The sequence below is a fragment of the Hippopotamus amphibius genome, chromosome X, assembly GCF_030028045.1.
Source record: "Hippopotamus amphibius kiboko isolate mHipAmp2 chromosome X, mHipAmp2.hap2, whole genome shotgun sequence".
Lineage (NCBI taxonomy): Eukaryota > Metazoa > Chordata > Mammalia > Artiodactyla > Hippopotamidae > Hippopotamus > Hippopotamus amphibius.
Window position 1 is genome coordinate 76,369,980 of NC_080203.1, and position 25,256 is coordinate 76,395,235.

General features: G+C 46.8%; 1 protein-coding gene across 1 annotated transcript; it reads left to right on the forward strand.

Annotated features, from left to right (window-relative positions):
* The first annotated feature begins 19,424 nt into the window (after positions 1-19,424).
* Positions 19,425-23,011, forward strand: LOC130841490 (uncharacterized protein CXorf49 homolog). Its single transcript, XM_057717633.1, has 5 exons — positions 19,425-20,669; positions 21,320-21,479; positions 21,999-22,075; positions 22,345-22,390; positions 22,971-23,011. Exons 1-5 carry the CDS (start codon positions 19,425-19,427, stop codon positions 23,009-23,011), a joined length of 1,569 nt encoding a protein of 522 aa, XP_057573616.1.
* Positions 23,012-25,256: the final 2,245 nt, after the last annotated feature.

Consider the following 25,256-nt stretch of genomic DNA (forward strand, 5'->3'; position numbering starts at 1 on the left):
AATGCTGTTTGGAGCTTTTGGCAGCCCCCCATAGGTGAATCAGAATGCAGGCCCTTAGGATTTTGGAGCAAAGCCCTGCTATCCTCTGTGGATAACTACTCTCTTTTTGAGAAACAGATTTGGCTTGCTAATGAGTGGCTTTAGTAGAGACGGAATGCTCAACCATGGGCCACAAAGTTACTCTGTAACCTGAGATGCCCATCATGAACTGAGTGTCTGACCCACTAAGCCATAAAGTTGGGCACACACAGCAGTACTCCATTATCAAATAGAAGTGGTGTGTACTAGATAGGGCTCAAGCAAATTTTAAAGGCTCGTAAGTTATATGAAGAAGTGGCACCAATGCCCATGGTTCCTACTCCTGCTACTCTACCACCTCTCTCTAAGCCTGCACCTATGACCTCACGGAAACGAGTCTATACTTAGTTGACGGAGGAGAGAAGACTTGGGCCTGGTTGACAGATGGTTTTGCATGATATGCAGGCACCAGCCAAAATTGGACAGCTACAACACTATAGACATTTTGGGGGGACATCTCTGAAGGACACTGGTGAAGGGAAACCTTCCCAATGGGTAGAATGTCGAGCAATAACCTGGTTGTTCACTTTGCTTGGAAGGAGAAATAGCCATACATGTGAGTATATACTGACTCATGGGCTGTAGCCAATGGTTTGGCTTGATGCTCAGGGACTTGGAAGGAACATTATTGGGAAATTGGCGACAAGAAAATTTGGGGAAGAGGTATATGATAGACCTCTCTGGCAAAATTCTTGAAGATATTTGTGTTCCATGTGAATACTCACTAAACAGTGACTCCAGCAGAGGAGGGTTTTAATAATCAAGTGGATAAGGTGGCCTATTCTGTGCATTGTCTGTCTCTTTCTGCATCCACTCCTGTCATTGTCCAATGTGTTCATGACCAAAGTGGCCTTGGTGTCAGGGATGGAGGTTATGCATAGGCTAAGCAACATGGACTTCCACTCACCAAGTGACCACTGCTGAGTGCCCAATTTGCCAGCAGCAGAGACCAACACTGAGTCCTAATATGACACTATTTACCATGGTGATCAGCCATTTACCCCGTGGCAGATTGGTTACATTGTACAACTCGCATCATGGGAGGGGCAGCATTTTGTTCTTAGTGGAATAGAAAATACTCTGGATATGGATTGGCCTTCCCTGCATGCAATGCTTCTACCAAAACTACCCTCCATGGGCTTACAGAATGCTTTATTCACCATCATAGTATTCCTCCCAGCATTGCTTCTGATCAAGGGACTCATTTCACAGCAAATGAAGTGTGGCAGTTAGCCCATGCCCATGGAATTCACTGGTCTTACCATATTCCCCGCCTTCCTGAAGCAGTTGGCTTGATAGGACAGTGGAATGCCTTTTGAAGTTAAGGTGCTAGTTAGGTGGCAATACTTCACTGGGCTGCCGCAAGATTCTTCAGGATGCTGATATGCTCTGAATCAGCACCCAATATATGATGCTATTTCTCCCATAGCCAGGATTTATGAGTCCAGAAATCAAGGGGTGGGAATGGGAGTGGCACCACTCGCTATTACCCTTAGTGACCTACTAGTAAATTTTTTGCTTCCCATCCCTGCACCCTTATGCTCTCTACTGGCCTAGAGGTTTTAGCTCCAAAGTGAGGAATGCTTCCACCAGGAGACCCAACAATGGTTCCACTGAATTGGAAGTTAAGACAGATACCTGACCACTTATCAACAGGCAAAGAAAGAAGGGACTTACTGTGTGGTCTAGAGTGATCCTGATCGCCAAGGGGAAATCACACTACTACTCCATAATGGAGGTAGGAAGAGGATGCCAGGAATACAGGATATCTCTTAGGGTGTCTCTTAGTATTACCATCCCCTGTGATTAAGTCAACAAAAAACTACAACAACCCAATTCTGGCATGGCTACTCCCAGATTCTTTAGGAATGAAGGTTTGGGTCCCCCAAGTAAAGAATCACAACCAGCCAAGCTGCTTGCTGAGGGAAAAGGGAATATGGAGTGGCTAGTGGAAGAGGGTAGCTATAAATACAAGCTATGAGCTCATGACCAGTTACAGAAATAAGGATTGTAATTGTCACGAGTGTTTTGTTATGACTATGTTTGTGCGTGTATACACACACACACACCACACACACACACATATATGATGGCTAACTTTATGTATCAACTTGATAGGGCCGTGAGGTACCCAGATATTTGGCCAGACATAATGAAATTAACATTAAATCAGTAGACTGAGTATAGCAGGTCTCCCTCCTTAATGTGGGTGGGCCCCATCCCATTAGTTGAAGGCCTGAATAGAACAAAAAGGTTGACCCTCCCCTGAGTAAGGCAGAATTCTTCCTGAGTGACTGCTTTTGAACTGGGACATTGGTTTTTTTCCTGCCTTCAGATGTGAACTGAAATATCAGCTTTTCCTATGTCTAGAGTCTTCAGATAGGAAAGACAACTTTAGCTCTCCTGGTTCTCAGGCCTGCTGACTTAGAGTGGAACTAAGCTGTTGGCTCTTCTGGGTCTCCAGCTTGCCAAGTCACTCTGTGTATTATGGGACTAGTCAGCCTCCATAACTGTGTGAGTTATTTCCTTATAATAAATCTTTCTGTATATTGGGTTGGCCAAAAAGATCATTCGGGTTTTTCCATAAGATGTTTCAGAAAAGCCCTAACAAACTTTTTGGCCAACCCAATATAATATTGTTTTTTCTTCCCTCTCTTTTCCCCTTGTCATATAACATAAGATATATTGACTTTACAACATAGTATTTAAGTACTATTGTTAACTTTATTCTTTTTCTAGTTTTATTGAGATGTAATCGACATATAACATTGTATAAGTTTAAGGTCAATAGCATATTGATTTGATATATGTGTATATTGTGAAATGATTATCGCAGTAAGTTTAGTTAACATCCATAACCTCGCATAGTTACAAATTTTTTTTCTTGTGATGAAAATTTTTAAGATCTACTCTGTTAGCAACCTTCAAATATACAATACAGTATAACTATAGATGTTATGCTATATATTACATACTCAGAACTTATTTATCTTATAAATGGAAAGTTGTACCTTTTGACCACTTTCACCCAATTCCACCTCCCACCCCTAAATATTGTTAGCTTTATATCATAGTGTTTAAGTTACAGGATATAAAGAAGAGTGAACATCACCCAAGTATTTTGATTCCTTTCCTGGGGAAAGAGTTAGCGCATTTTTGGTTATATGCAGATTGGTTGTATCATGTTAGGCAGAAGTACGACCTTGTTATTGTCTTTATTTGGAGATTAAGGAGATTTACATGGGTGCCAAGTTGACAAGGGTTGGACATATGATGGCCCATTTTATGTGCCAACTTGGCTAGGCCACAGTGCCCAGATATTTGGTCAAACATCACATGTCTCTGCAAAGGTATTTTTTTTTCAGGTGAGATTAACATTTAAATCAGTGAAGTTTGAGTAAAGCAAGTTATCTTCCATAATGTGAATGGGTCTCATTCAGTCAGCTGAAGGTCTTAAGAGAAAAAGCCTGAGGTCTCCAAGGAAGGGGGAATTCTGCCTCTAGACTGCCTTCAGACCCGAGCTGCTACAACATCAACTCTTTCTTGAGTCTCCAGCCTGCAGACCTGCAATCACATGGGTCAATTCATTAAAAATTCTCTCTCTCTCTCTCTCTCTCTCTCTCTCTCTCTTTCCATATGCACATATATCCTATTGGTCCTGTTTCTTTGGAGAACTCTGATTAATTACTGTAAGGGGAATATTCAGTGGATGAGTTGCCTGATCACATCAACCACTTCACCTGGGATATTCTGCTTGACACTTATAGGAAGAGGAGATAGTTTCTTTTATCATTGTAAATAAGCTTTACAGCAACTTGTATCCAGTCCATCAGGCTGTTTCCTTGGAATAACCTGCTGTATATCTGGATCACATATAGCCATATGTGATTTTTCAATAGTGAGCTGTGGATCCTGTATCAATCCAAACATGCTCTTTCACTCTGCAGCATTCAAAACAAAGACACCACCCCTAAATTAGTAACAATACACAATCTGCTCTAGTGAAGATTCTTCAGGAAGCTGATGATACTGATCCATAAAATGAAACAATTTCTTCACACTATATCCCCTGTTTTCAGTAGTTTTTTGGTTTTGCCTTCCCTCCACCTGGACTACCTTCTTAGTGAATAGAGGTCACTGTCTGTTGTCTTAATAAAAATTTTCCCTTTGGGGGCATTTCTAAGGCTAGCATCATAGCTCAAACTGACCAAAATCTGAGGTTGGCCCAGTGTCAGGATCTATCCCAGCACTCTCTTTTACTTTCACTTATTGTTGCAGATAACAATAACTAAGGAATCATGTAGGTAGTGTGTTTCCTTTCATATCTAGTGAGCCAACTCTTTGTGAATTGAGTTTATCATTTTTAGATTCCATTGGTAAGTCTTATCTTTAGTAACCAGTAACAGTGCAGCTACAGTTTCCTGCCATGGGTGAATAGAAAACCATCCAGGAATCAAAGGTTCCCCATTCTCCCACCATTTCATTCTTTTCTTTCCCAAACCACATGTTCCAGTGAGTCAGAGTTATTTTAGTGAATCTCACTTTTACTGACACCAACCACCATGACTTCTGACACAGGCAACCTGGAGTTAGGCCAAACTTCACAGGTAAAAGGCATAGTCATCCACAAGACTGCTCTCATTTCAGACACCAATCACAAGTTTGAAGAGTCTCAGGCCACCTTTACTTCTGACCACCTGGCTCCAAATTCAGGGGCTCCTGCTATCCCTTCAGGGTTGATCATTTGCTGAATGACTCACAGAATACAGGAAAACACTATATCTATTATTACAGTTTTATTATAACAAAAGGGTCAAAATCAGAACCAGCCAAAGGGAGAGATGCATAGGGTAGGGTATGGGAGGGTACCAAATACTAAGCTTCTGTCTTACTCAAGGATGTGTTACCTTCTCAGCACATCAGTGTGTGACAATACACAGAATGCTGCCAATTAGGGAATCTCACCTGAGTTTTGGTGTCCAGAGTTTTTATTGGGGCTTCATTTTGTAATCATAATAGATTGAATCACATAGTTTAACTCAGTCTTCAACCCTTCCCTTCTCTAGTAATTGGGCTGATTTCACATGGCTCAAAGCCCCAAACCTCTAGTCATGTGGCTGGTTTTTCTGACACGTCCAGGCCCCATTCTGAGTCATCTCATTAGCATACGCTTTCTAGGGGCCCACCATGAGTCACCTCATTAGCATAAACTATGAGGTGTGGTCCATGGTGCCTACCATGAATAACAAAGACACTCCTAACACTTGAGAAATTACAAGCATTTAGAGGTTATCTCCTAGGAACTGGGGACAAAGCCCAGTCAAATTTACTTATTACACACTAAGTATACAGAATAATGCACATCATAAAAAAGTCACCTTATTGGGATATTTCCAACTCTTTGGAATGTAGAAAAGTTTCTACCAATGGGCAAATGGGGAAGAGATAAAGCTACAAACAACCTAATGTGTGCACAAATTCAACAACTTAGGTGAAATGGATCAATTCTTTTAAAGCCACAAATTACCAAAACTCAACCAATATGCAGTAGATAATTTGGGTAATCCTTTAAAGAAATTGAATTCATAGTTAATTACCTTCTTAAAAAAGATATCTCCAGGCCCAGATGGTTTCACTGGCAAATTCCACTATACATTTAAAGAGGAATTGACACCAATTCTACAATACCTCTTCCCTAAAATAGAACAGAATAGCAAGGAACACTCCCCAACTCATTTATGAGACCAGCATTACCCTGATAGCAACATTAGCCAACAACAGTGCAAAAAGAATTAAGCAAGAGAGAAACTACAGACCAATAACCCTCATGAACACAATTGCAAAAATCATCAGAGATATTAGTTAATTGATAATAAATTAGTAAATTGATAAAAATTAGTAAAATTAGTAAATTAGTAAATCAATACAGCAATGTCTAAAAAGAAAAATATGGCTCATGTGTGGTTTGCCCCAGGAATGGAGGTGTTGTTCAATGTTCAAAAGCCAATCAATTTCATCCATTATATTAACTGTCAATAAAGAAAACAGATGATCACATCAGCTGATATAGAAGAAGCCCTTGACAAAATTCAACATCCATTTAAGATAAAAACTCTCAGCAAACTAAGAATAGAGCTGAACTTCATCAGCCTGATAAAGGGCATCTATTAAAAACCTACATCGGAGATCATACTTAATGGTTAACAAACTAAATGCCTTTCCTGAAGTTCAGGAACTAGACAAGGATGTTCACACTTTTTTTTTTCTGCACTGCACAGCTTGTGGAATCTTAGGTCTCCAACCAGGGATTGAACTCAGGCCTCAGCAGTGAAAGCGCCAAGTCCTAACCACTGGACTGCGGGGGAGTTCCCAAGGATGTCCACTCTTGCCATTCTTACATGAAATGGTACTAGAAGAACAATTGTCTTGGTGTGGGTGTTTGGGTTCATTTTGTTTGGGAACCTCTGTTAGTCCTGTACCTGGATATTTGCTTCTTTCTTCAGGCTTGGGAATTTTTCAGCCATACTTTCCTCAAATACATTTTTGATCTCCTTCTTTCTCTTCATCTTCTGGGATCTCTATAATGCTAATGTTGGTATGCTTAATGCTATCCCAGAAATCTCTTATACTGCTTTCATTTTTTAAAATTTGTTTTTCTTTTTATTTTTCTGATTGGGTGATTTCCATTTTTCTGTCTTCCAGATCACTTATGCATTCTTCTGTATCACTTAGTCTGCTATTCATTCCTTCTAGTATGCTTTTTATTTCAGTTATTGAATTCTCCATTTCTGATTGTGTCTTTTTTATATTTTCCTAATTCTTTGTTAAAATTTTCACTGTGTTCATCTATTCTTTTCCCTAATTCAGTTAATATTTTTATTACCAATTTTTTAAATTCTTTATCTGGTAAATTATTTATTTCTGTTTCATTGTTGTTTTTTTCAGGGTTTTTCTTTTGCTCTTTCAATTGAGAGCAGTTCCTCTTCCTATTCATTTTGTTTAATTTTCTCTGCCTCTATGAATTTAGGTGAAAGAGTTGCCTATTGTGGTCTTGAAGGAGTGTTCTTATGTGGGAGCATCCCTATACAGACCACATGTGCTCAATGCCTTTGGTGGGAGAACTGCATTTGACATGGGCAAAAGTCACATGTTTCCTCAGGGTGTGCTGGCAACTATCACCTTGGTAGGGAGATAGGACTGGAGATAGAAGGGCTAGAGCTGGAGCTGGGCGTGAGGTGGGACTTCACCTCTTCTCAGTGGCCATCATTGCTTTATTGGGGGTATAAATCTGATCTTAAGTTCCTGGAGCAAAAGCCCTGAGGGTTGGACCTGAGCTGGCTCTGTTCCCTTCAAGTGTCTGTTTTTCCCTCTCCCAGCACTAGGACTCTTGTCCCAGAGTGGGTAGTGCTGAAGCAAGGGGGGCTCTTAACATGCTCTCAGCTCATGTTGGCTGCAGACAGAGATCTGATCTATCTCCTATGCACTGCCTATGCAGGCACCCACAATTGTTCCCCTTGCTCTACTCAGACACAGCCTAAGGTGCAAGTCCCCTTTGTCTCTCACAACCAATCACTACCCCCAACCTCTTCTTCCCCTACCTTGTTGTGGAGCCACACTACAGTGCAGGTGAGGACCTCATGGACTCTGAGCATGTTTTGGTGCATGAGCTGTAGTGGAGCGGCTGCCGTCAGAGTTCTGGGCTGCTTTTGATGTGCTGCTTGAATGTGTCAACAATGGCAACTGCAGGTTCCTACCTGGCAACAGGTATCCTCTCCATCCCATGGTTGAGTTTTCTCCCCAGTCATGGCAGCTTTAGATCCAGTGCTGCCCTGTGATGTGGAATACACAGGGCTGGAGTGTTCACTCAGCTCAGGCTGGGGCATATGCCAAGGCAGTCGCAGGAAACCCAGTAGCCCCTACAGCAGTCCTCTCTCTACCCTCTCCACCCTGCCTTAGGGGCAAGCCAGCACACATGCTCCTCATGAGTGGAGTCCAGTCTTCCCAGCCCTACTGTTAGTCCTTGCAGTCCTCCAACCGCTAAGGGAGTTTGTTTCCCCTGTGTAAGACCTCAGGACTGGGGTACCCAATCTGTGGGTCTCATTGCTCACTCCCCAGGGTGGGTCTCCATCCATGTATACTCCCTTCTCCTCTGCATCCCCTCCCAGGGACACAGGTCTTGACTTGATTGCTTTTCTTCCCTTCCTACCTGATATGTGTGGATCTTTCTTACAGTCTTGGTTGTACAGGAGTCTTTCTGCCAGTTTACAGTTAGTTTTCAGTGAGAATTGTTCCACGTGTGAATGTATTTTTGATATGTTTGTGTGTGGGGGGTGAGGTCTATGTCCTCCTGCTCTGACATTTTGATTGCTACCCCAACCATTCTTTCTTTGAATGTTCTTTCTGCCCCCTTTCTTTCTCTTTTCCTTATGGGATTCCCAGTATGTGTATGTTGGTGTGTTTTATGGTGTTCCACAGGTCTCTTAGGCTCTGTTCTTGTTTGTCTTTTTTTGTCTCTGCTCTTTAGACTGATTAATTTTATTTAACCAATCTTCAAGTTCAGTGATTCTTTCTTCTGCCTACTCAAAACTACTATTGAAGCCTTCTAATGAGTTTTTCATTTCAGTTTTTGCACTTTCAGTTCAAAGATTGTGTTTTTCTCCTTTTTAAAAATACTTTTTGACTCTTTATTGATATTATTTATTTGTTCATGCATTGTTATCCTGGTTTTCTTTAGCTCTTTGAGCATATTTAAGACAATTGATTTAAAACCTTTGTCTAGTAGATCCAATATCTGTGCTTGTTCAAGGACAGTTTCTGTTGATTTCTTCTGTGAATTAGCCATCATTTTTTTCTTGTTTCTTTGCATACTTCATATTTTTGTTGAAAACTGGATATTTGACGATTGTAATGTGGTAACTCCAGAAATCATGTTGTTTCCCTTCTGAGGGTTTTTCCCCCTTGATGTTGTATATAGCTGCTTATTTAGTGACTTCTAAAGTATTTTTATAAAGTCTATATTCTATGTCATGTGTTGTCTCTGTTTCTGTAGTTTGTGTTAAGCTATTGTTTTGACAGAGATATTCTTGAATACCAGGAGGGAGGGAGGGGAGGTGGGAGAGAGAGGGAGGAGAAGGTGAAGGGGAAAGGGAAGCAGAAGGAGCAGAAGAAGGGGAAGGGAAAGAAGGAGGAGGAGGAAGAGGAGGAGGAGAAAAGGAAGGAAGGAAGGTAGAAGAAGAAAAAGAAAGAAACAACAACAACAAAAAACTCTCAATTGGCTCTGTTCTGAGGCACTCTTTCAATGCTGAGCCAGGCCATTTAAAACTCTATCTTTTCACTTGCTGCTTGTGCTGAGCCTATAGATCAGCCAGACATAAAAGCTTAAGGTATTCTCAGGACTTTTCTAAGCATGCATTCTGACCTGGACATGCACATGGCTTTCTAAATTTCCCAGTAAACTTGGGTGCTTTTGAATGCCCTAATTTCCCTCTGTCCCCAGCCTTCCCCCCACCCCCGCCACTGACTTTCAGCACTCTATCAAATGCCTCAACCATAATCTGTTGCCCCAGGTGGCTGTGAATACCCTGAGCTAGTTCCAAATAAAGTATATCAGTCCTCCAGGTAGCCCCCATATAGACCAGAACAAACAGAATTCTTTGAGAATTTGAGACATTTGAGAATGTCTGCTCAACTCCCTTTGGAGCCAAGGATGAGTCCCATACTGAAAATGTGGGCTGCAGTCTTTAATATTGCCACTGAGGCAGGGAGGGGCACACAGGGAAAGGGCAACAGGAAATGCCACAAAGGTTTCCTACCACTTTTAAGTTGCCTTTTTGTTGTTTCAGCACTTGTTTGCCTGCTGTAACTTTGGCTGTTTTAAAGAATTCTGACAAAGTTGACTCTAGTACTTTTTGCTCCCTGTAGAGGGACTGGCCCTTGGAGGTATCTACTTCACCATTTTTGCTGATGTCACTCACGCCAAATAAGTTTTTATAAAAGTGCAAAATAAATTCAATGTAGAAAGCATAGTCTTTTACAAATGGTATTGCAACATTTGGGTATCTGTATGCAAAAAGAAAAAAAAAAAGGGCCTGCACCTCACTCGAAATTTAACTCATAATAGATCATGGATCAGAATGTAAAACATATGAATATAAATTTTTAGAAGAAAATGTAAGGGAAAATCATCACGACCTGAGGTTAGGTAAAGAATTCTTAGAAATAACACCAAAAAGCTAATCTGTAAGAAACACTAGGAAAAAATCTGTTAAAGTGGATTTTATCAAAATTATACACTTTTGCTCTGAGAAAGACCCTGTTAAAAGAATGAAAAGGCAGCTGTAAAATGGGAGAGAATATCTGTAAATTACAACTATATACAGAATATACAAAGAACTCTCAAAACTCCACTATAACAAAATAAACTGCTCATTTTAAAAATGGGCAAAGGACATGTCCAGGCACTTCACTAAAGAGGATAAAAGGATGTCAAATAAGCACACGAAAAAGTGTTCAACATCATTAGCTATTAGGGAAATACAAATTTAAACCACAATGAGATTCCACTGTAACCTTATTTGAATGAATAAAATTAAAAATACTGATGATACCAAGTACCGATGAGTGTGCAGAGAAACTGGAACTTCTATATATTGATAGAGGGAATGCAGAATTGTACAGCCACTCTGGAAAACAGTTTGCCAATATCTTATAAAGGTAAACATATAATTACCATATGACCCAGCAATTCCACTCCTGGGTACTTGCCTTAGAGGAATGAAAACTTATGGTTACAGAAAAAAACTGTGCATGAATGTTAATAGAAACCTTATTCATAATCACCCAAAACTGGAAGCAATCAAGATGTCATTCAACAGATGAATGAATAAAAACATACATCTATAAATGAAACATTTTTTAACTACAAAGGAAGGAACTCTCCATACATGCGACAACTTGGATGAATCGTACATGCATTATGCTAAATGAAAGAAGCCAGTCTCAAAAAGTTACATACTGTATGTTTGTATTTGTATAATATTTGGAAAAGGTAAAACTATAGGGATGGGAAACAGATCACTGGTTATCAGAGGTTTGGGATGGGGGAGATGGTTTGACTACAAAGCAGCAGAATGAGGGAAATTTGGGGGGTGATGGAACTGTTTTGTATCCTGATTGTGGTGATAGTTACACAAATCTGTCCATGTGTTAAAATCCATGGTACTGAAAACAAGAAAAGTTAATTTTACTATGTAATACTCAAAATATATATAACTGAAAAAATTAAATGTGTCAAACATAAAGGATTGGGAATCATAATGGCATGCAAAATAGTACCAGCATTCTCAAAAGTGACATTGAAAGTTAGAAAACCATGGATCAATACTTCACAATTCTTGGCGAAATTTATTTTCAGCCTGAAATTATATATCAGCTATCAAATAAGTATGAAATTAAAGGTAATATTTATTTATGCAAAGTCTTGAAAGAAATTATCACCCATGGTACCTGGAGGATGAGTCCCATCGAAACATTGTGGTAAACTAAGAACAATGAAGACATTAGTTCTAGGAAGCAGACAATCCCTCTTAAAGGTTTGGTAAAGGAATGTTCTAAGTACAACACTCTTAACAACCAATAAAGATTGAAACAGAGTCTAGGAAGGTGATTTCCAAAAACAAAGGAATGGACATAGTTGAAGATTTAGAAATGTTGCCAATAGGCCTATGACAGAAATGTAAGCTCTTGAGAGAAGGAACCTCATCTGTTTTTCTCAATGATGTAACTTCATGTCTTAGAACAGTATCTGGCATGTGGTGAGCCCTCAATGCAGAATTGTTAAGTGGAAAAGAGAGGAAGAGTGAATGAGAACAGAGAAATTTGAGACAGCAAGTATACACTGACACTTTCAAGGAGCTTTTCTGCGAAGGTGAGCAGAGACAAATGGTGTGGCTTGAAGGGAAATTGGAATCAAAAGAAGGTTTTTTAAATTAGGAGAAACAACATACTTGTATGCTGATAGGAATGATTCAAAATAGAGAAAAATGTTCATGAATGAGGGATGTTTGCTTCTGATTGCCTGTATACTCTCAATGAAATGGGAAGCAAGGTCAACAGGTGAGAGTGAAGATGGTCTATGATCAGCAAGTACCCCCAATATCCTCAGCTTCCCTGGATCATCTTGTGATCTTCTTGTATGGAACTTTTCATAATAAAGTGCTGTGAAAAACTAAAAAGTGCTTTTGTTCATTCAAAGGCATGATAAAGAGAGTGAAGGTAAGCTAAAAACTAGAAGAAGATATTTACATAACATGAAATCACCAAAGGATTAAAGTGTAGAATATATGAAGAACTCCCACAAATAAATATGCAAGCAACCCAAGGAGAAAATGGGCAAAAGACTATGAATATCTCATAGACAAGAAAACTCCCAAGGCCAAGCTGATGAAAAGCTGCTCAATATTATTACTAATATTATTACTAATCAAGAAATTGCAAATTATAACTACAGTGAGATACCATTTCACTATCACAAGATTGACAACAATTTTGTAGTTTGTTAATATCAAATGTTGATGAGGATGTGGAACACTGTTGATAGGAGTAGAAATTAGCATAACCACTTTGTAAAAAATCTGGCATGATCTAGTAATGTTGGAAATGCTCCTCCCCTATGAGATGACAATTTCAGTCCTAAGTATGAGCACTGGAACACAGCTTCCCAGCCATTTTATTCTATGACTCACACAGAAAATGGTGATTGTATGGCATACAGGAATAAGATGACAAGGTTTTTCAGGGCCAGAACCAAGCGGTTCAGGAGCTGCTGTCTGGCTGTCTCTGGGGATGAAGGTCTCAAAGTCCCAGGCCCAAAAGTTGGAAAGCTCTGCCCTGGAAGACTTTTGTATGTGGGCACCAGGAAACATGCGTCAGAATGTTTATAGTAGCACTGTGTATAATATCTGCCCAAATGGAAACAACCCGAATACCCATTGACAGTAGAATGGATACATAGGTTGAGATACAGTTGATTCTTGTTATTTGTAGATTCCATATTTGCAAATTCCCCTACTTGCTAAAATTCATTTTTAACCACAAATCAATACCAGTGCGCTTTCCTCCTCATTTGAGAGGGCTGTGAAAAATTTGAGTTGCCGGAGCATATTCCCAACTGAGGTCAAACAAGGTGACACTCTGCCTTCTCATTTCAGTCTCACACTGCAAGCACGTGTCCTTTTCGTGATTTATTTAGTGCCACATATTTTGCATTTTTGTGCTTTTTTTTGTTGGTGATTTCACAATTAAAGATGGCCTCCAAACCTCAGTGCTAAAGTGTTGTCTAGTGTTCCTGAGTGCAAAACAACTATGATGTGCACACAAGAAAATAGGTGTGTTAGATAAACCTTGTTCAGGCATGAGTTATAGTAGTGTTGGCTGTGAGGTCAATGTTAATGAATGAATAATATTTATATTAAACAGAGTGCCTTTAAACAGAAGCACACATGAAACATGGTTATGTAGCGATCAGTTGATGAAAATGTTGTGACCAGAAGATGGTAGGAACTTGAAATTATATTTCCCTTAGGAGCAATGTTTCAGGATTGCCTGATTCAGTGTTCATGGCAACTTTATAGACTGGAAATAACTATCATGATGATGAGAGTCTACTGTATATTCATTTGGTGGCATAGTGTACAGCAATGACAATGAACAATTGCCTGCCACATGCGACAACAGGGATGAATCTCAGTTACATAGCATCACGCAGAAGAAGTCAGAAACAATACAAATGATTCCATTTATATAAAGACCAAAGGATGCAGCAAAACCAAGATTGTTAGGAATATGAACCTATGTAGAAAATAACTAAAGAAAAGGAAGGGAATGATGAAGACAAAGGATAGAGGTTACTTCTGAGGAGGGTGAAGGGAAAGGAACTGGAGCTTACATGCAAGGAACTTCTAAGGTAATGGTGATGTTTGAAAAAACACTGCTATAAAAGTTGACTGAGGGAATGAATGACTCCTAAATCTGTCTCTCTCTCTAGCTCTGACCCCTCACTGGTGCTCCAGAAGCAAACTTCTAAGTGCATTCTGGATAATTCCACCTGCATGTCCCATAAGAACCTCAACCTTACTATGTCTGAACCCCCAGCATTTCCCTCCTAATCTTCCTTTAATTCCTGTGTCCCTATGCTCCCCACCACAAAGTCACTCAAAACAGAAACGTAGGTCATCTTTGACTTCTGCTTCCTTGTGGTGGCCATAGAAACATGCCCCTCCGATCTGCTGCAGGGAACATAGTAGATTGGCAAGTCCCAGTAGCCACTTCTCTGGCTCCACCATTGTTTGTGCCAGGATCCCATATCCTCTGGGTAGCTCCCAGCCAGTGACTGGGCATGGCAGGGGCATACTGCTGCAGGACAGGGACTCCTCTAACTGGCAGCTGCAGGTTGAGGACTCCATATGAGCCTGAACAAACTAAACTAAACTGAACTAAAGTTTAGTGTTAGAACAAAACTGCCTCTGAGATTCTTCCCATTCGACTCTTCTTTCCTCCACATCTCTCTTACAGATGTCAGACCAGCATTTTACTCTGAAGACTCTTGCTACCTATTCCTGCTCTTTCTTCTTTATCCTTCACATACCATTCCCCCATCATGATCTTTTATGTCCAATCATGCTTTGCTGTCCATATTTTTGCAGGACCCAAACTAACAAAAGTGGTACCAGGAGTGGTCTGAGAAGTAAGCTATAAGATGGGGTTTATGGACCAGCTCATTCACCACCCTAGTGACAAAAAGCGTACCATTTTGAGTGTTAAGTAGGGCATGGCTAACATCTAGCACAAGGCTACCTCCTAATTGCTTAAGTTTTTGCACGTACATACCTTGAAAAACATCCCAGTAGAGGGTCTTGCTGTGGTCTGTGAGATGATCCAGGCCTTTGAACGGTAGGGAGGGCACTATGTCTATAGGGAGGGTGGAGGTGGCTGGTCATCACTGTTATACTGACGCTCTGCAAAGACATAATGGGAAACTAAGGGACATTGCCAAACAGTAAAGGGCCAAGTGTAAGACTCATGGGGTTTTCCTGGTGGCTTACAAAAGGCGCTTACCTCCTGCAGAACAGCAGAGACAGCTGAGTAGCTCGCAGATGATGTGATAGCAATAAATGCAGAACTCCAGAGATGTGTACATCCTTGACAAACACAGGCCTGTTATGGGAAGGTCAGGGTCCTGTTTGGAAAAACTTCAGACTCTGAAATGTAGGCTGGGTATATTGGCATGGATGTCCCCGAACGTTGGCTTGTCAGATCCAAACCTCTTGAGGCCTCAGAGCTTGCAGGGTGGCCCTTCCTTCCCTAGCAAAAGCTAGCACGTGCCCTGCACTGGTAGATGCTACAGAGTCTGCTCCTCTACAAAGTGACAGATGCCTCTCCCATGGAAACCCCCATCTCCTCTCCATAAGCTCACTGGGGATATGCCGAGCCCGATAAGGGGAAAAAGAAATTATACATCAAGAAATAGCCAGCCTGTACTGGCAGGAGCAGGGCAATATCCCTGGAATTGGATTTTGAGGGTGCTGAATCAAGGGGACTGGAATATAAGACCAGATAAGCAAGTTTTACTGAGTGGAGGCGCTTTCTCATGCCATGGGATTTAACACACTGGCAAGGACTCCAGGAGATGGAGGAAATTCACTGCCAGACTGGCCCTTTGAAGCTTTGAGAAAGTGATGGCCCATATGGAGAGAAGTAGAAATGCCTGCCTTGGACTGGCGGATGGCAGAGGAAGGATCAAAAAGGTTGAGTGATGCGGATATGCTAGAACGGATAGAAAAGGTGAGGCCAGTCATGTGGCCTGATGGTTATGTCCCATTGTAAGGCTGAGAGGACACATCACTCACCAAAGCCATCAGGAGTCTTCTGGTGAGAGAGGCCCCAGTATCACTAAGAAGTTTGGTGGCTGTTCCCCTCTGCAAGCCAATGCCAATGGTGGAAGGAAAGTGGTCCCAGCCTGGGCTCATTATCACCCATGGGAACAAAGGAATTCTAACATAATAGAGGGCAGAGGGTAGCTCTTAACCAAGAGATGCCAGCAGACCACATTTCCAATAATGACCAGCAAGGTTGGAGGGGCAGTCAAGAGTGCCTGCTTGACTGGCAGAAAGCTGAGAAAATGTCCCAAACGGCATGGCTCCCTAGGGGCAACTACAGCCAGAAAAAGGCAAGAATGCAAGAGAAGGAGGGAAGTCATCCCGCTAAAGAGCCACAATCTCTTGCTCAGTTCCTGGTCCTGAGCCAATTTAGAGACTGGCCCCACTGAAGAGGTGGGTGAGTCCTGAGGAGGAAGGATCCAGAAACAAGGCAGTGGGTTATGTCCTCCCCTAAAGAGAATGACTGCCATTCCTCAGGTGACTCCACACTGAGGCTAGAAAAAGATCCAGACAATTCTACTACTACTGGACCCAGAATCTGAGCCGACATTGATCACAGAAGCCCAAGGTGTCACGATGGGGCCCCATCAGAATGGGGCTTATGAGGCCCTGGCATTAAAAGGAGTTGGGGATAGAGACTGGTTCACAGTGAGCGGAATAGGTCCCTGGACCAAGACAGTGGTCAACTCCAGTCCCCAAGTTGATAATTGTAAGTGATACACTTGGCAGTTTGAGCAATGACCTCCACATTGGGTCACCAGTCTGTGGAGTAAGAGCTATCATGGTGGGGAAAGCCAAGAGGAACCGCCGACACTGGCTCCCACCCCAGGCCAAGAGAGTAAATCAAAATCAGTATTGGATCCTGGTGAGCGTAGGGGGATAACGCAGAGATTAGTGACATCATTGGAGACGTATGGGATGTAGGGGAAGAGGAGGTAGGAGAGCCACAGGCATGAAGAGAGTGGGGAAGGTGAGAAGTTCTAGGATTCTCTCTATGGGGGTGGGAGGAAGGGAATGGAAATGGTGAGAGGGATGACAGAGGCTTCCACTGGATCCGCTGGTAATGTTTCCTAGGACGCTGGTGGATACAGGAGATTTTGCTGTATGCTTCCTCATCCATTTGAGAATGTCTGAAATAGCACACCATGACCTTAAAAGTCCCTGGGAGAAGTGGGAGAGGGCGGTATCCACACACAAGCAGGTACCATGGAGGGAACGCTTGAGGAGGAGGATTGCAGATTTACAGTGCACCAAGTCTCCCCTGCTTTGTAAACTTCTCCAGCACGGCCAGCTTCTCAGGTGCAGACCCAGAAAAATTGGGCCTCTGATGTTCCACAGGCAATAGAGGTTCAGACACCCCAGGCCTCTACAGGAGGTCAGCCAGAGCAGGATGCAGGAATGAGAGGTGACAACAAGACAGAGGAGTATGAACAGGAAAGAGAGGAAGGGAGGTATGGAAGGAATGGAGGGCTATTGGAATAGGGGTTGGGTGGCAGACAAGGGAAATTCTAACACTCCCTGCCCTTACCAAGGGAGAGGCCACTCCCCAGATATGAGGGCTGCTCAGCTCAGCTCAGGGAAGGTGGGAATCTCCAGTTTCAGGAAAATCTGAGAGACATCTGCTAATCTGCACGCACTACCACAGGCACTGGTAGGCCTTGGTTGTGCTTCCTTCTGGACATTGAAAACATACTAGTACATATACTTATATGAATTATCAAATAGTAGATACAATTGACTGGTGTGTGTGTGTGTGTGTGTGTGTGTGTGTGTGTGTGTGTGTGTGTGTGTTTCAATTTATCAGTGTGAATCCAACTCCATCATTCTGTGACATGCAGTATGCAGTCAGTAAGATGCTTTTCAAATCTGTGCATGCAGCTTGATGCATGCATTTGGACGGCCGGATTTTAATCTACTGGATGCTATGCCACGTTGCATTCACCCATTTCATTACCGACGGGAATTTGGAGTGTTCCCAGTTTCTTCCATCACCAACATCCATGTGCATGTGTTCTTCTACACTACAGCTACCAGCATGTCTCTGGAAGAAAAACGGGGCAGCAGACTCGCCAGAACATAAACTAAAATAGTGCTTTATTTAATTTTTTGTTTTTCTTTTCACTTTCAAGATCTTTGGCTCAAAGCAAGGACAATGCATTCAGACTGGTGGGTTCCTCTCCTGCTGCTGATCGCTGCGAGTGGAATGACCTTGGGCCACTGGGTGAAGCTCTCAGCGCCTTTTTCCTCACCTGTAAGAGGCCGGTATTACTCGGTATTACAATCTTAGGAGTATCACAAGCATGCACTACTATTTACATTCAGCGCTTAGAAGAGTGCCAGGAACAGAGTCCGATCTGTGTACGTTGCTTTTCACGGATTCCACCAAATTACCCTCCCAAATGGCTCTTTTTCACCACTGCAGTAGGGGTTTGCTCCTCACCTCTCCCACCTTCTGAATGTTAACCTCTTTGAAGGTTGCAACCCTAGTGTGTGAAAACCGATTCGTGGTTTTAGTTCACATGTCCAGGATCAGCGGTGGTGAGCATCTTTTGGGGTGTAACTGGCCACTGCGATTCCCTCTTCCTTGAATTGCCCCAGAGTCGGGAGGAGCTGAGGGAGCGGTGCCAAGCCCAGCGTGTCCCCCAGATCCTCCTGCAGATAATGTTTGCTGAGCGCACCGCCCCAGGACGATCTGATCCCCTATCTAATGGAGCAGTTGAAACAGAGACCGCACAAGCAGTAAACAGGACGCCCTTTGCTCTCTGGCCGTTTAGGGACAAAGTATGCCGACCCCTGATCACTGACTGCGGGACTCCTGTGCCCATTCTCCTCCTGTTGGGTCGTAATGTGTGGTGGAAGGGAGGCTGGCAAATGCTTTCGGCGCGTGCCAGGCGCCCAGTGCCTCCATCCTGACGTTTCATCCTCACCACCCCGGAGCCCGGCACCCTCACCCCCCGACCCCCTTTGTAGATGGGAAACTGAGGCTCAGAGCTGTGACTCTCAATCGGAAAGGGGAGGCGGGACAGGAGGAGGTGGGCCGAGAGGCTTGACAGAGGAACCCCCACCATCCCCTTCAGCATCCGCCTGGCCAACTGCCCAGACCGCCCAGGGGCTTGGCAGCACACCAGAGGCCCTCGACCCCATTGGTTAGGCCTCGAGGGGGCAGGCCAACAAGGCGCGCGCTGGTTGGCGGGGGCCGGACCAATGGGGAGGCCGTGGAGCGGGCGTCGGCGGAGCGGGCGTCGGCGGCGCGCTGAAAGCCGTGCGTCGTTTGAGGCGATCTTGTGCGGCGCCTGAGATGGCTGACACCGCGCTCTGAGCGCTGCCCGCCTCGCCCGCCGTGACTGTGACCGCGACCACGACCTGGGCGGTCGATCGTCGCCCCGGTTCCGAGGCCGCCCGGGTCGCGACATGAGCTCGCCCCATGAGGTGTCTGTTTGGGGAGCGGGTTTCGGCCCAGAGGGCGGCGAGTGGGCCGGCGTCCGCCCGGCCGGCCCCACAGCGTCGCGGCGACCCGAACCAGGCCCCGAGCCGGGGCCGCCGGGGCGGCCGGGGAGCGGCTTCTCGGACCCCAAGGGCTTCGAGTCAGAGCAGGAGGTGCTGGAAGCGGGAGGGCCGGTGCTGTGGGGCCGCGAAGGCCAACCTGGCTCCGCGACCGACGCCAGGGGGGCCGCCCTGGACCTGGCCGACGAGTCAGCGGTGGCCATCCTGCAGCAGCTGCCCGACCGGGACGTGCTGGCCGTCCGCGGGTACCGGTTCCCGGAGAGCTGCGCCGCCGCCCACGTGTCCGCCATGTGGGCCGGCCTGGAGGCGGGTCCCGGCGGTGGAGCGGCGCCCGCCCAGAGCTGTGGGGAAGCGCCGCTGGCTCCGGCCGGCCCTCTCCACCTCGGAGGGCCTCGGGTGGGCCGGGCCTGGGGGAACCGTAAGAGGGGCGCTAGGAGTAGGTCGAACGTGGCTGCGGATCGCCAGCGGCTCCCCGCCGAAGGCCCGGTCGGGCTGCCGTCCGACCCCGAGGCCTCAGATGAGTTCAGTGAGATACAGCTGATGAGGGTGAGCGTTTACCCCAAAGAAGGAGGCCAGGCCAAGCCCAACAGCCCCGAGGATCCCGGGGACACACCCAGACACTCGATTTTCCAAGTCAGGAAGAGTTTCCTTCATGTGCCAGGCGCTTTCCTGTCCTCGGCTCCGCGAGGATTCCCTCCGGTTGTGGAAAGGCAGGGCGTGGGAGAGCTGGACATCTCTTCCGCTAAGAAAATGCAGAGCGTGCTCTGGGGGAAGGGGGCCAGCAGGCCCAGCTACCCGGGAGCTGCTGCTGCTGCCGCTGCTGCAGGTGGCCTGCCGCGGGCCGCTCCTAGGAGGAAGGGGGCCCAGGAGAAGAAATCCCTCGGGGGAGCCTCCAGACTTGCCCTGGGGAGAGCCTTTCCTTCCTGGGGACAGCAAACGCCGGCACCTCCCCTGGAACCGGCCACCTTCCCCCCAGTCTCTGGTATTCCACTGCTTGGGAGGTCCAAGAGGTATAGCTTGGTCCCTTTGGGAACCAAACAGTCCAAGCACACCGGCGCTGGGAAGAAATCCGTGGCCAGGCAGGCGAGGGAGTCCGAGGCGGTGGCCGGAGAAGATAACGACCCAAATAGAGACCCAGTCCCAAAGGGCCAAGTGAGTAGGCCATACTCCTCTTCGCTCCCCAGTCTTCCCCCTCCCACCCGCCCCCAGGACACACTTCTTCACCCGTGCTGCCTCAGGGGCCGTCACTGTGTGCCCCTCGGTCCCCGGGTCATTAGGATGCCAGATCGGTGTCCTTTTACTAGGGACAAACATTAAGGTAGCACTTCGGGTGTGCTGGGCCCGGTTCTCCACCCTTGGCCTGTTTCCAGCCTCCTCCGTGAGACTGGGACTGGGATGGAAGGGAGGGCTGGTGGCTGAATTGGGTCGGGGGATCCCTTAAAAGCTTCCCGGAAAAGCCTCAGTGTTTAGACTCATCAGCTTCCTGAATCCTACTTCCTAGCTGTTCCCCAAACCTTCCTTGCAGGGCGCCCAGGCTCTCTCAGTGCCCCACTGTTGTCCCTAGATCAGTTCAGCCTGCTGGCCTGGGGCTGACTGAGGGAGAAAGCGCTGATGAGATCAGCCTTTCAATTCCCTTCTCAATTCCCTTCTCAATTCCCTGCCTCACCCCAGCCCCGAATCACACGTGCTCACACACACACAAGACGTAGGCATACAGGTGTGCCGGTACACACACACACACACACACACACACACACACACACCCCTCCTTAGTCCAAATCAGTGAGAAATTTTTGTTTCAGCTGCCAGCTCGCAGGCCAGGGCCATCTTGTTGGCTGTGCATGCATCATGGAGAACCCAGCAGTGGCGACCTCAACACCAGAGGCCCCCAAGATCCAGGAAACTCAGAGCCCTTGTCCTGGAACCAGGGAGAAGTCATGCCCAGAGGGCCTGCCCCCTCAGGTGAGTGTTGTGGGTTTGATATGAGGGGAGGGATGAGGGGGTGAGGACAGAAACCTCTGTCTCTGTCTCTGCTGGGGTCACGGCCTGGCTCCCAGGCACTTCTCCCACAGGAAACGGGGCTGTTGACAGGGCTAGCCTTGAGCCACCTCACCCTCTGTGTGGGGTTTGCGTGGCAGGGGCGGTCGGTGGCAGTGCCCCAAACAGCTACTCCAGGTGTAGACTTGCAGGGGAACAGCCTTTTCTGTTTGCCCACATTGCTCTCCCAGGTGCTGGCTGTGGCTGCAGCTCTGGGAGGGTCGAATCCAGAGCCACAGTCTTTGGGGACCCCAGTGGCGACATGGCTGCCCCTGGGGAACAGCGGAGGCAGGCCCAGAGAGAAGATATGGGCTGCTGGGCAGAGCAGGGGCGGCTTGTTGCCAGCAGAGGGTGGTGCTGCCTCACCTCACGTTAGGTCCCGCTTGGCCCCTTCCACCTCACTGGGAGGCTGGGAAGCTGGATTGTGTGTCCTTTCCCTCTCAGCTGCCCAGGAACCACTTGACCATCCCTCAGGACCGCAAAGGCGGCAGCAGCCACCGGGAACACAGGGCTGTCCTCAGGTAATGCTTCCCCTGGCTCCTGGAAATGCAGGCCCAAACTGGGTGGTGGGGTCTGGGTCCAAGCTCAACTGACATGTGTGGGCCCCTGCCTCCCCCACCCCCATCGCGTACCCCCACAGAGGGAGCCCACCTCCTTTCCACTGAGGAGCCCTTGGCAGTCTAGCCACCCGCCTTTGGGATGGAGGGCCCTGGGGGAGAGGAGAAGGTGGAGGAGAGAGGAGGCCAGAGGATACTAATCATTTCTCTTCCTCCTGTGTCTGCTGGCCTAGTGTCTCGTGCTACAGAGAGAAATAGATGACCTCAAGGAGCAACTTGGTATGAAGAACCAGGGACGGAGAGTGGTGTCTTAATGCAGAACCCGGGTGGGCACCTGGCGTGGGGTGGGCTGCAGGTGCAGGGGTCCTCACAGGGACGAACATTCCTGTGGGGAGGAGAACCTAGTAGGCGTGGCCCTGGAGCCGGCTGTGCATGTACAGCTGGGCGTGTGTACGAGTAGCAAAGTACTGTCTGGACTGCGTGCATAGTTTGCCAAGCAGACGAGTCCTAGAGATCTCCTGCTGATAGGACCTGTAGAGATGCCTCGTTGATTTGTTCCTTTACCTGCTGCTTGGTATGGCTTCTGAGGTTCTTGTTGGGTTGGTTGTTTGTGTGACAAGTTCGGAATGGTTGTGGCTTGGCCCAAAGCTCGCAAGCTGCTGGCACTTTTTGTTTCCCTTTGGGAAACGGTTCCACATTTAGTTCAGGTGGTGGGGAGTGATCAGGCCCAGAGCTCTTTGCATCAGGGCTGCTGCAGGGGGTTTCAGGTCGCAGGACTAGGCGGTTCCTCACGGGGACGGGGGGCGGGCTTATATACCCCTCTGTCTGGAGGGCCTGCTTATGCCTCTCCCTGTTGCAGCTGCCATGCAGTACCTGGCTGACAAGTTCCAGATCCTTTGAAGTGAGTGTTACACACACCATACCCCTTCCCACACTCCTGGCTGTTTGAGCAGGGCTGTGGGCTGGCCCTGGCTTGAGGCTCTTCCCTGACTCTGCTTTGTTACAGGTTGAGCCCAGCGTCTTCATGCAAGAGGAGCAGCTGGCACCTTTGGGGCCTGGGAGCTGTGGCCAAGCTCGTTCCCTCCTGTTCTGCCTCAGCTAGGGCTTCCTCTCCCCCTTGTTTTGCCCCCTCCCTGCCCCAGTTTCACAGCAGTTGCCAATTAAAGTACCTCTCATATTCTGTGTTCTGTCCTCTCTGGGGGGGTGGGGTGGGGGCGGGGGGTGCCGGGGCGGGGCGGGGAGGGGAGCTGCTCCACATCAGAGCCTTTTCCAGAACAGTACCTCTGTCATCCTGTGGTGGGGACTCTGGGCCAGCCTCTGCTACCAACCCTGCAGTCAGGCCAGCGGAGTGCCCCAGGGCCTGGGTTCTGTGTGGGCTCTGCCTGGCCACGTTGGCCACGTTGGCACATCCTCCCTTTCCCCTGATGGCCTTCTGGTTCTCTCCAAACACCCTCCTCCTTTGGGGTCTGGCGGTTCCCATTCATCGCTGCCATCCCCCCTCCCCATCAGCAGGAACTCATGACCCCCTTCCAGAGCTCCAATCTGGAAGCTTTCACATCCTCCCTGCCCTAGCCAGCTGACCACCCTCACCAGCCTGGTCGTCTCTATACCCTTGAGTGGAATTTGGCCCATCAGGTTCTGTGGCAAGTGAGGTTGGTGGGTCTGTGTTCTTGAGTGGTCCCCGTCAAGCACCGTTCCACCCAGCCCCATGACACCGATTCTCCTGCAAATGCTATTTTCGTGTCCCAGCTCAGTCTCCCAGACTGCCTCTTTAGGGCACACGAGATTGAGTCTGAACTCCGTGTTCGATTTCCCCCTTGCTGGAGGTTGGGGAGCACTTCCCTCCCTCAGCCAGGGCCCAGGGCCCAGGGCTGTGCCAGCCTGAGGCTCACAGGGAGCCTCAAACCCATTTGTGTTTGAATGAGGTGAGGGTAGGTTCTGCCTGACACCCTTCCTGAAAGACCCGGTGCTTTACTACACAAAAGGGGGTATGATGGTAGATAGGACATTCAAGGTTGGTGTCTGTGTGTCTCTGTGTGTGAATAAAAGTGATCAGGGATTATCTCCCTTGAGGGAGAGAGATGTGATTCAGGGAGTAAAGGCAGCAGAGACTGGTCCAGACTCTGTAAGGCACTGAATAACCAGAAGCAAGGTTTGGATCTTCTTTGTTCAAGGGGTGTTGTTAAATTTCCAAAACATAGGAGGGGGATGATGCAGAAGTTACCAAGGCTCAAGACAGGGTGTCGGGGCGCTCAAGATGTTGGAGCCACTGGAGGAGGCTTCCGATCCTCCTCTGCAATCCTGTGACATCTGACAACTGCTGAGCGTGTGGACAAAAGAAAATGGGAAGGCTGGCTCCTGAGAGTACCTGGGACACGCCTCATCTTAGAAGCAGGAGACTGCCCAACGTGAGCTACCCGGGACAGGGACAGGATAGGTGCGGTGAGGGTGGGAAGTAAGGAGCGACTGCACCTGGACGATGGGGAGCACTTGAGTCCACCCTTCCCTCATATTCTCGCTCTGACTCCCTTCCAGTGCTCATGGCATGTGCTCAGGTGGACAGACCACGTGTGGGATGGGACAGTCACAGACCTCAGGGTCAGGAAAGAATGTCTGTGGGTCTTAATCCTTCCACTCAAACCCCTCCCTGGAGAAGGTGGGCTTGATTGCTTAGTTTACAGCTTTGACCCTGAACCTGATCCAGCGGTTATTGCTTGGCAGGCAGGGTAACACATCTCGCTGCTGATTGAGTGACTGAGTTTGGCAGAGACCTTCCAGCTGAGGTTTCTGCCCACCAGGACATGCAGGCAAGTTGTGCATGGGGAGAAGTCCAGTACCGCCCAGGGGCGGATGGGGGCATGGGGCCGTGGTCGCCAGGGTTGAGGAAGTGGAGAAGCTCGTGGGAGGGCTTGAACACAACCCTCAGTGTCACGTTTTGCCAGCCTCCCTCCCCTCCTCTGAGCACACAATCTCTCTGTTCCATATTCAGACCAACTACCTCACTACAATGTTGCTGGGAACATGACCATCACAGGCTGTGGCTCAGCCCCGAGCCTTCCGCTTCCAGCAGGAAATCTGTGGCAGTTCCTGAGGCATAGGTTTAAAGAACTATATCTGGGGGACTTCCGTGGCAGTCCAGTGGTTA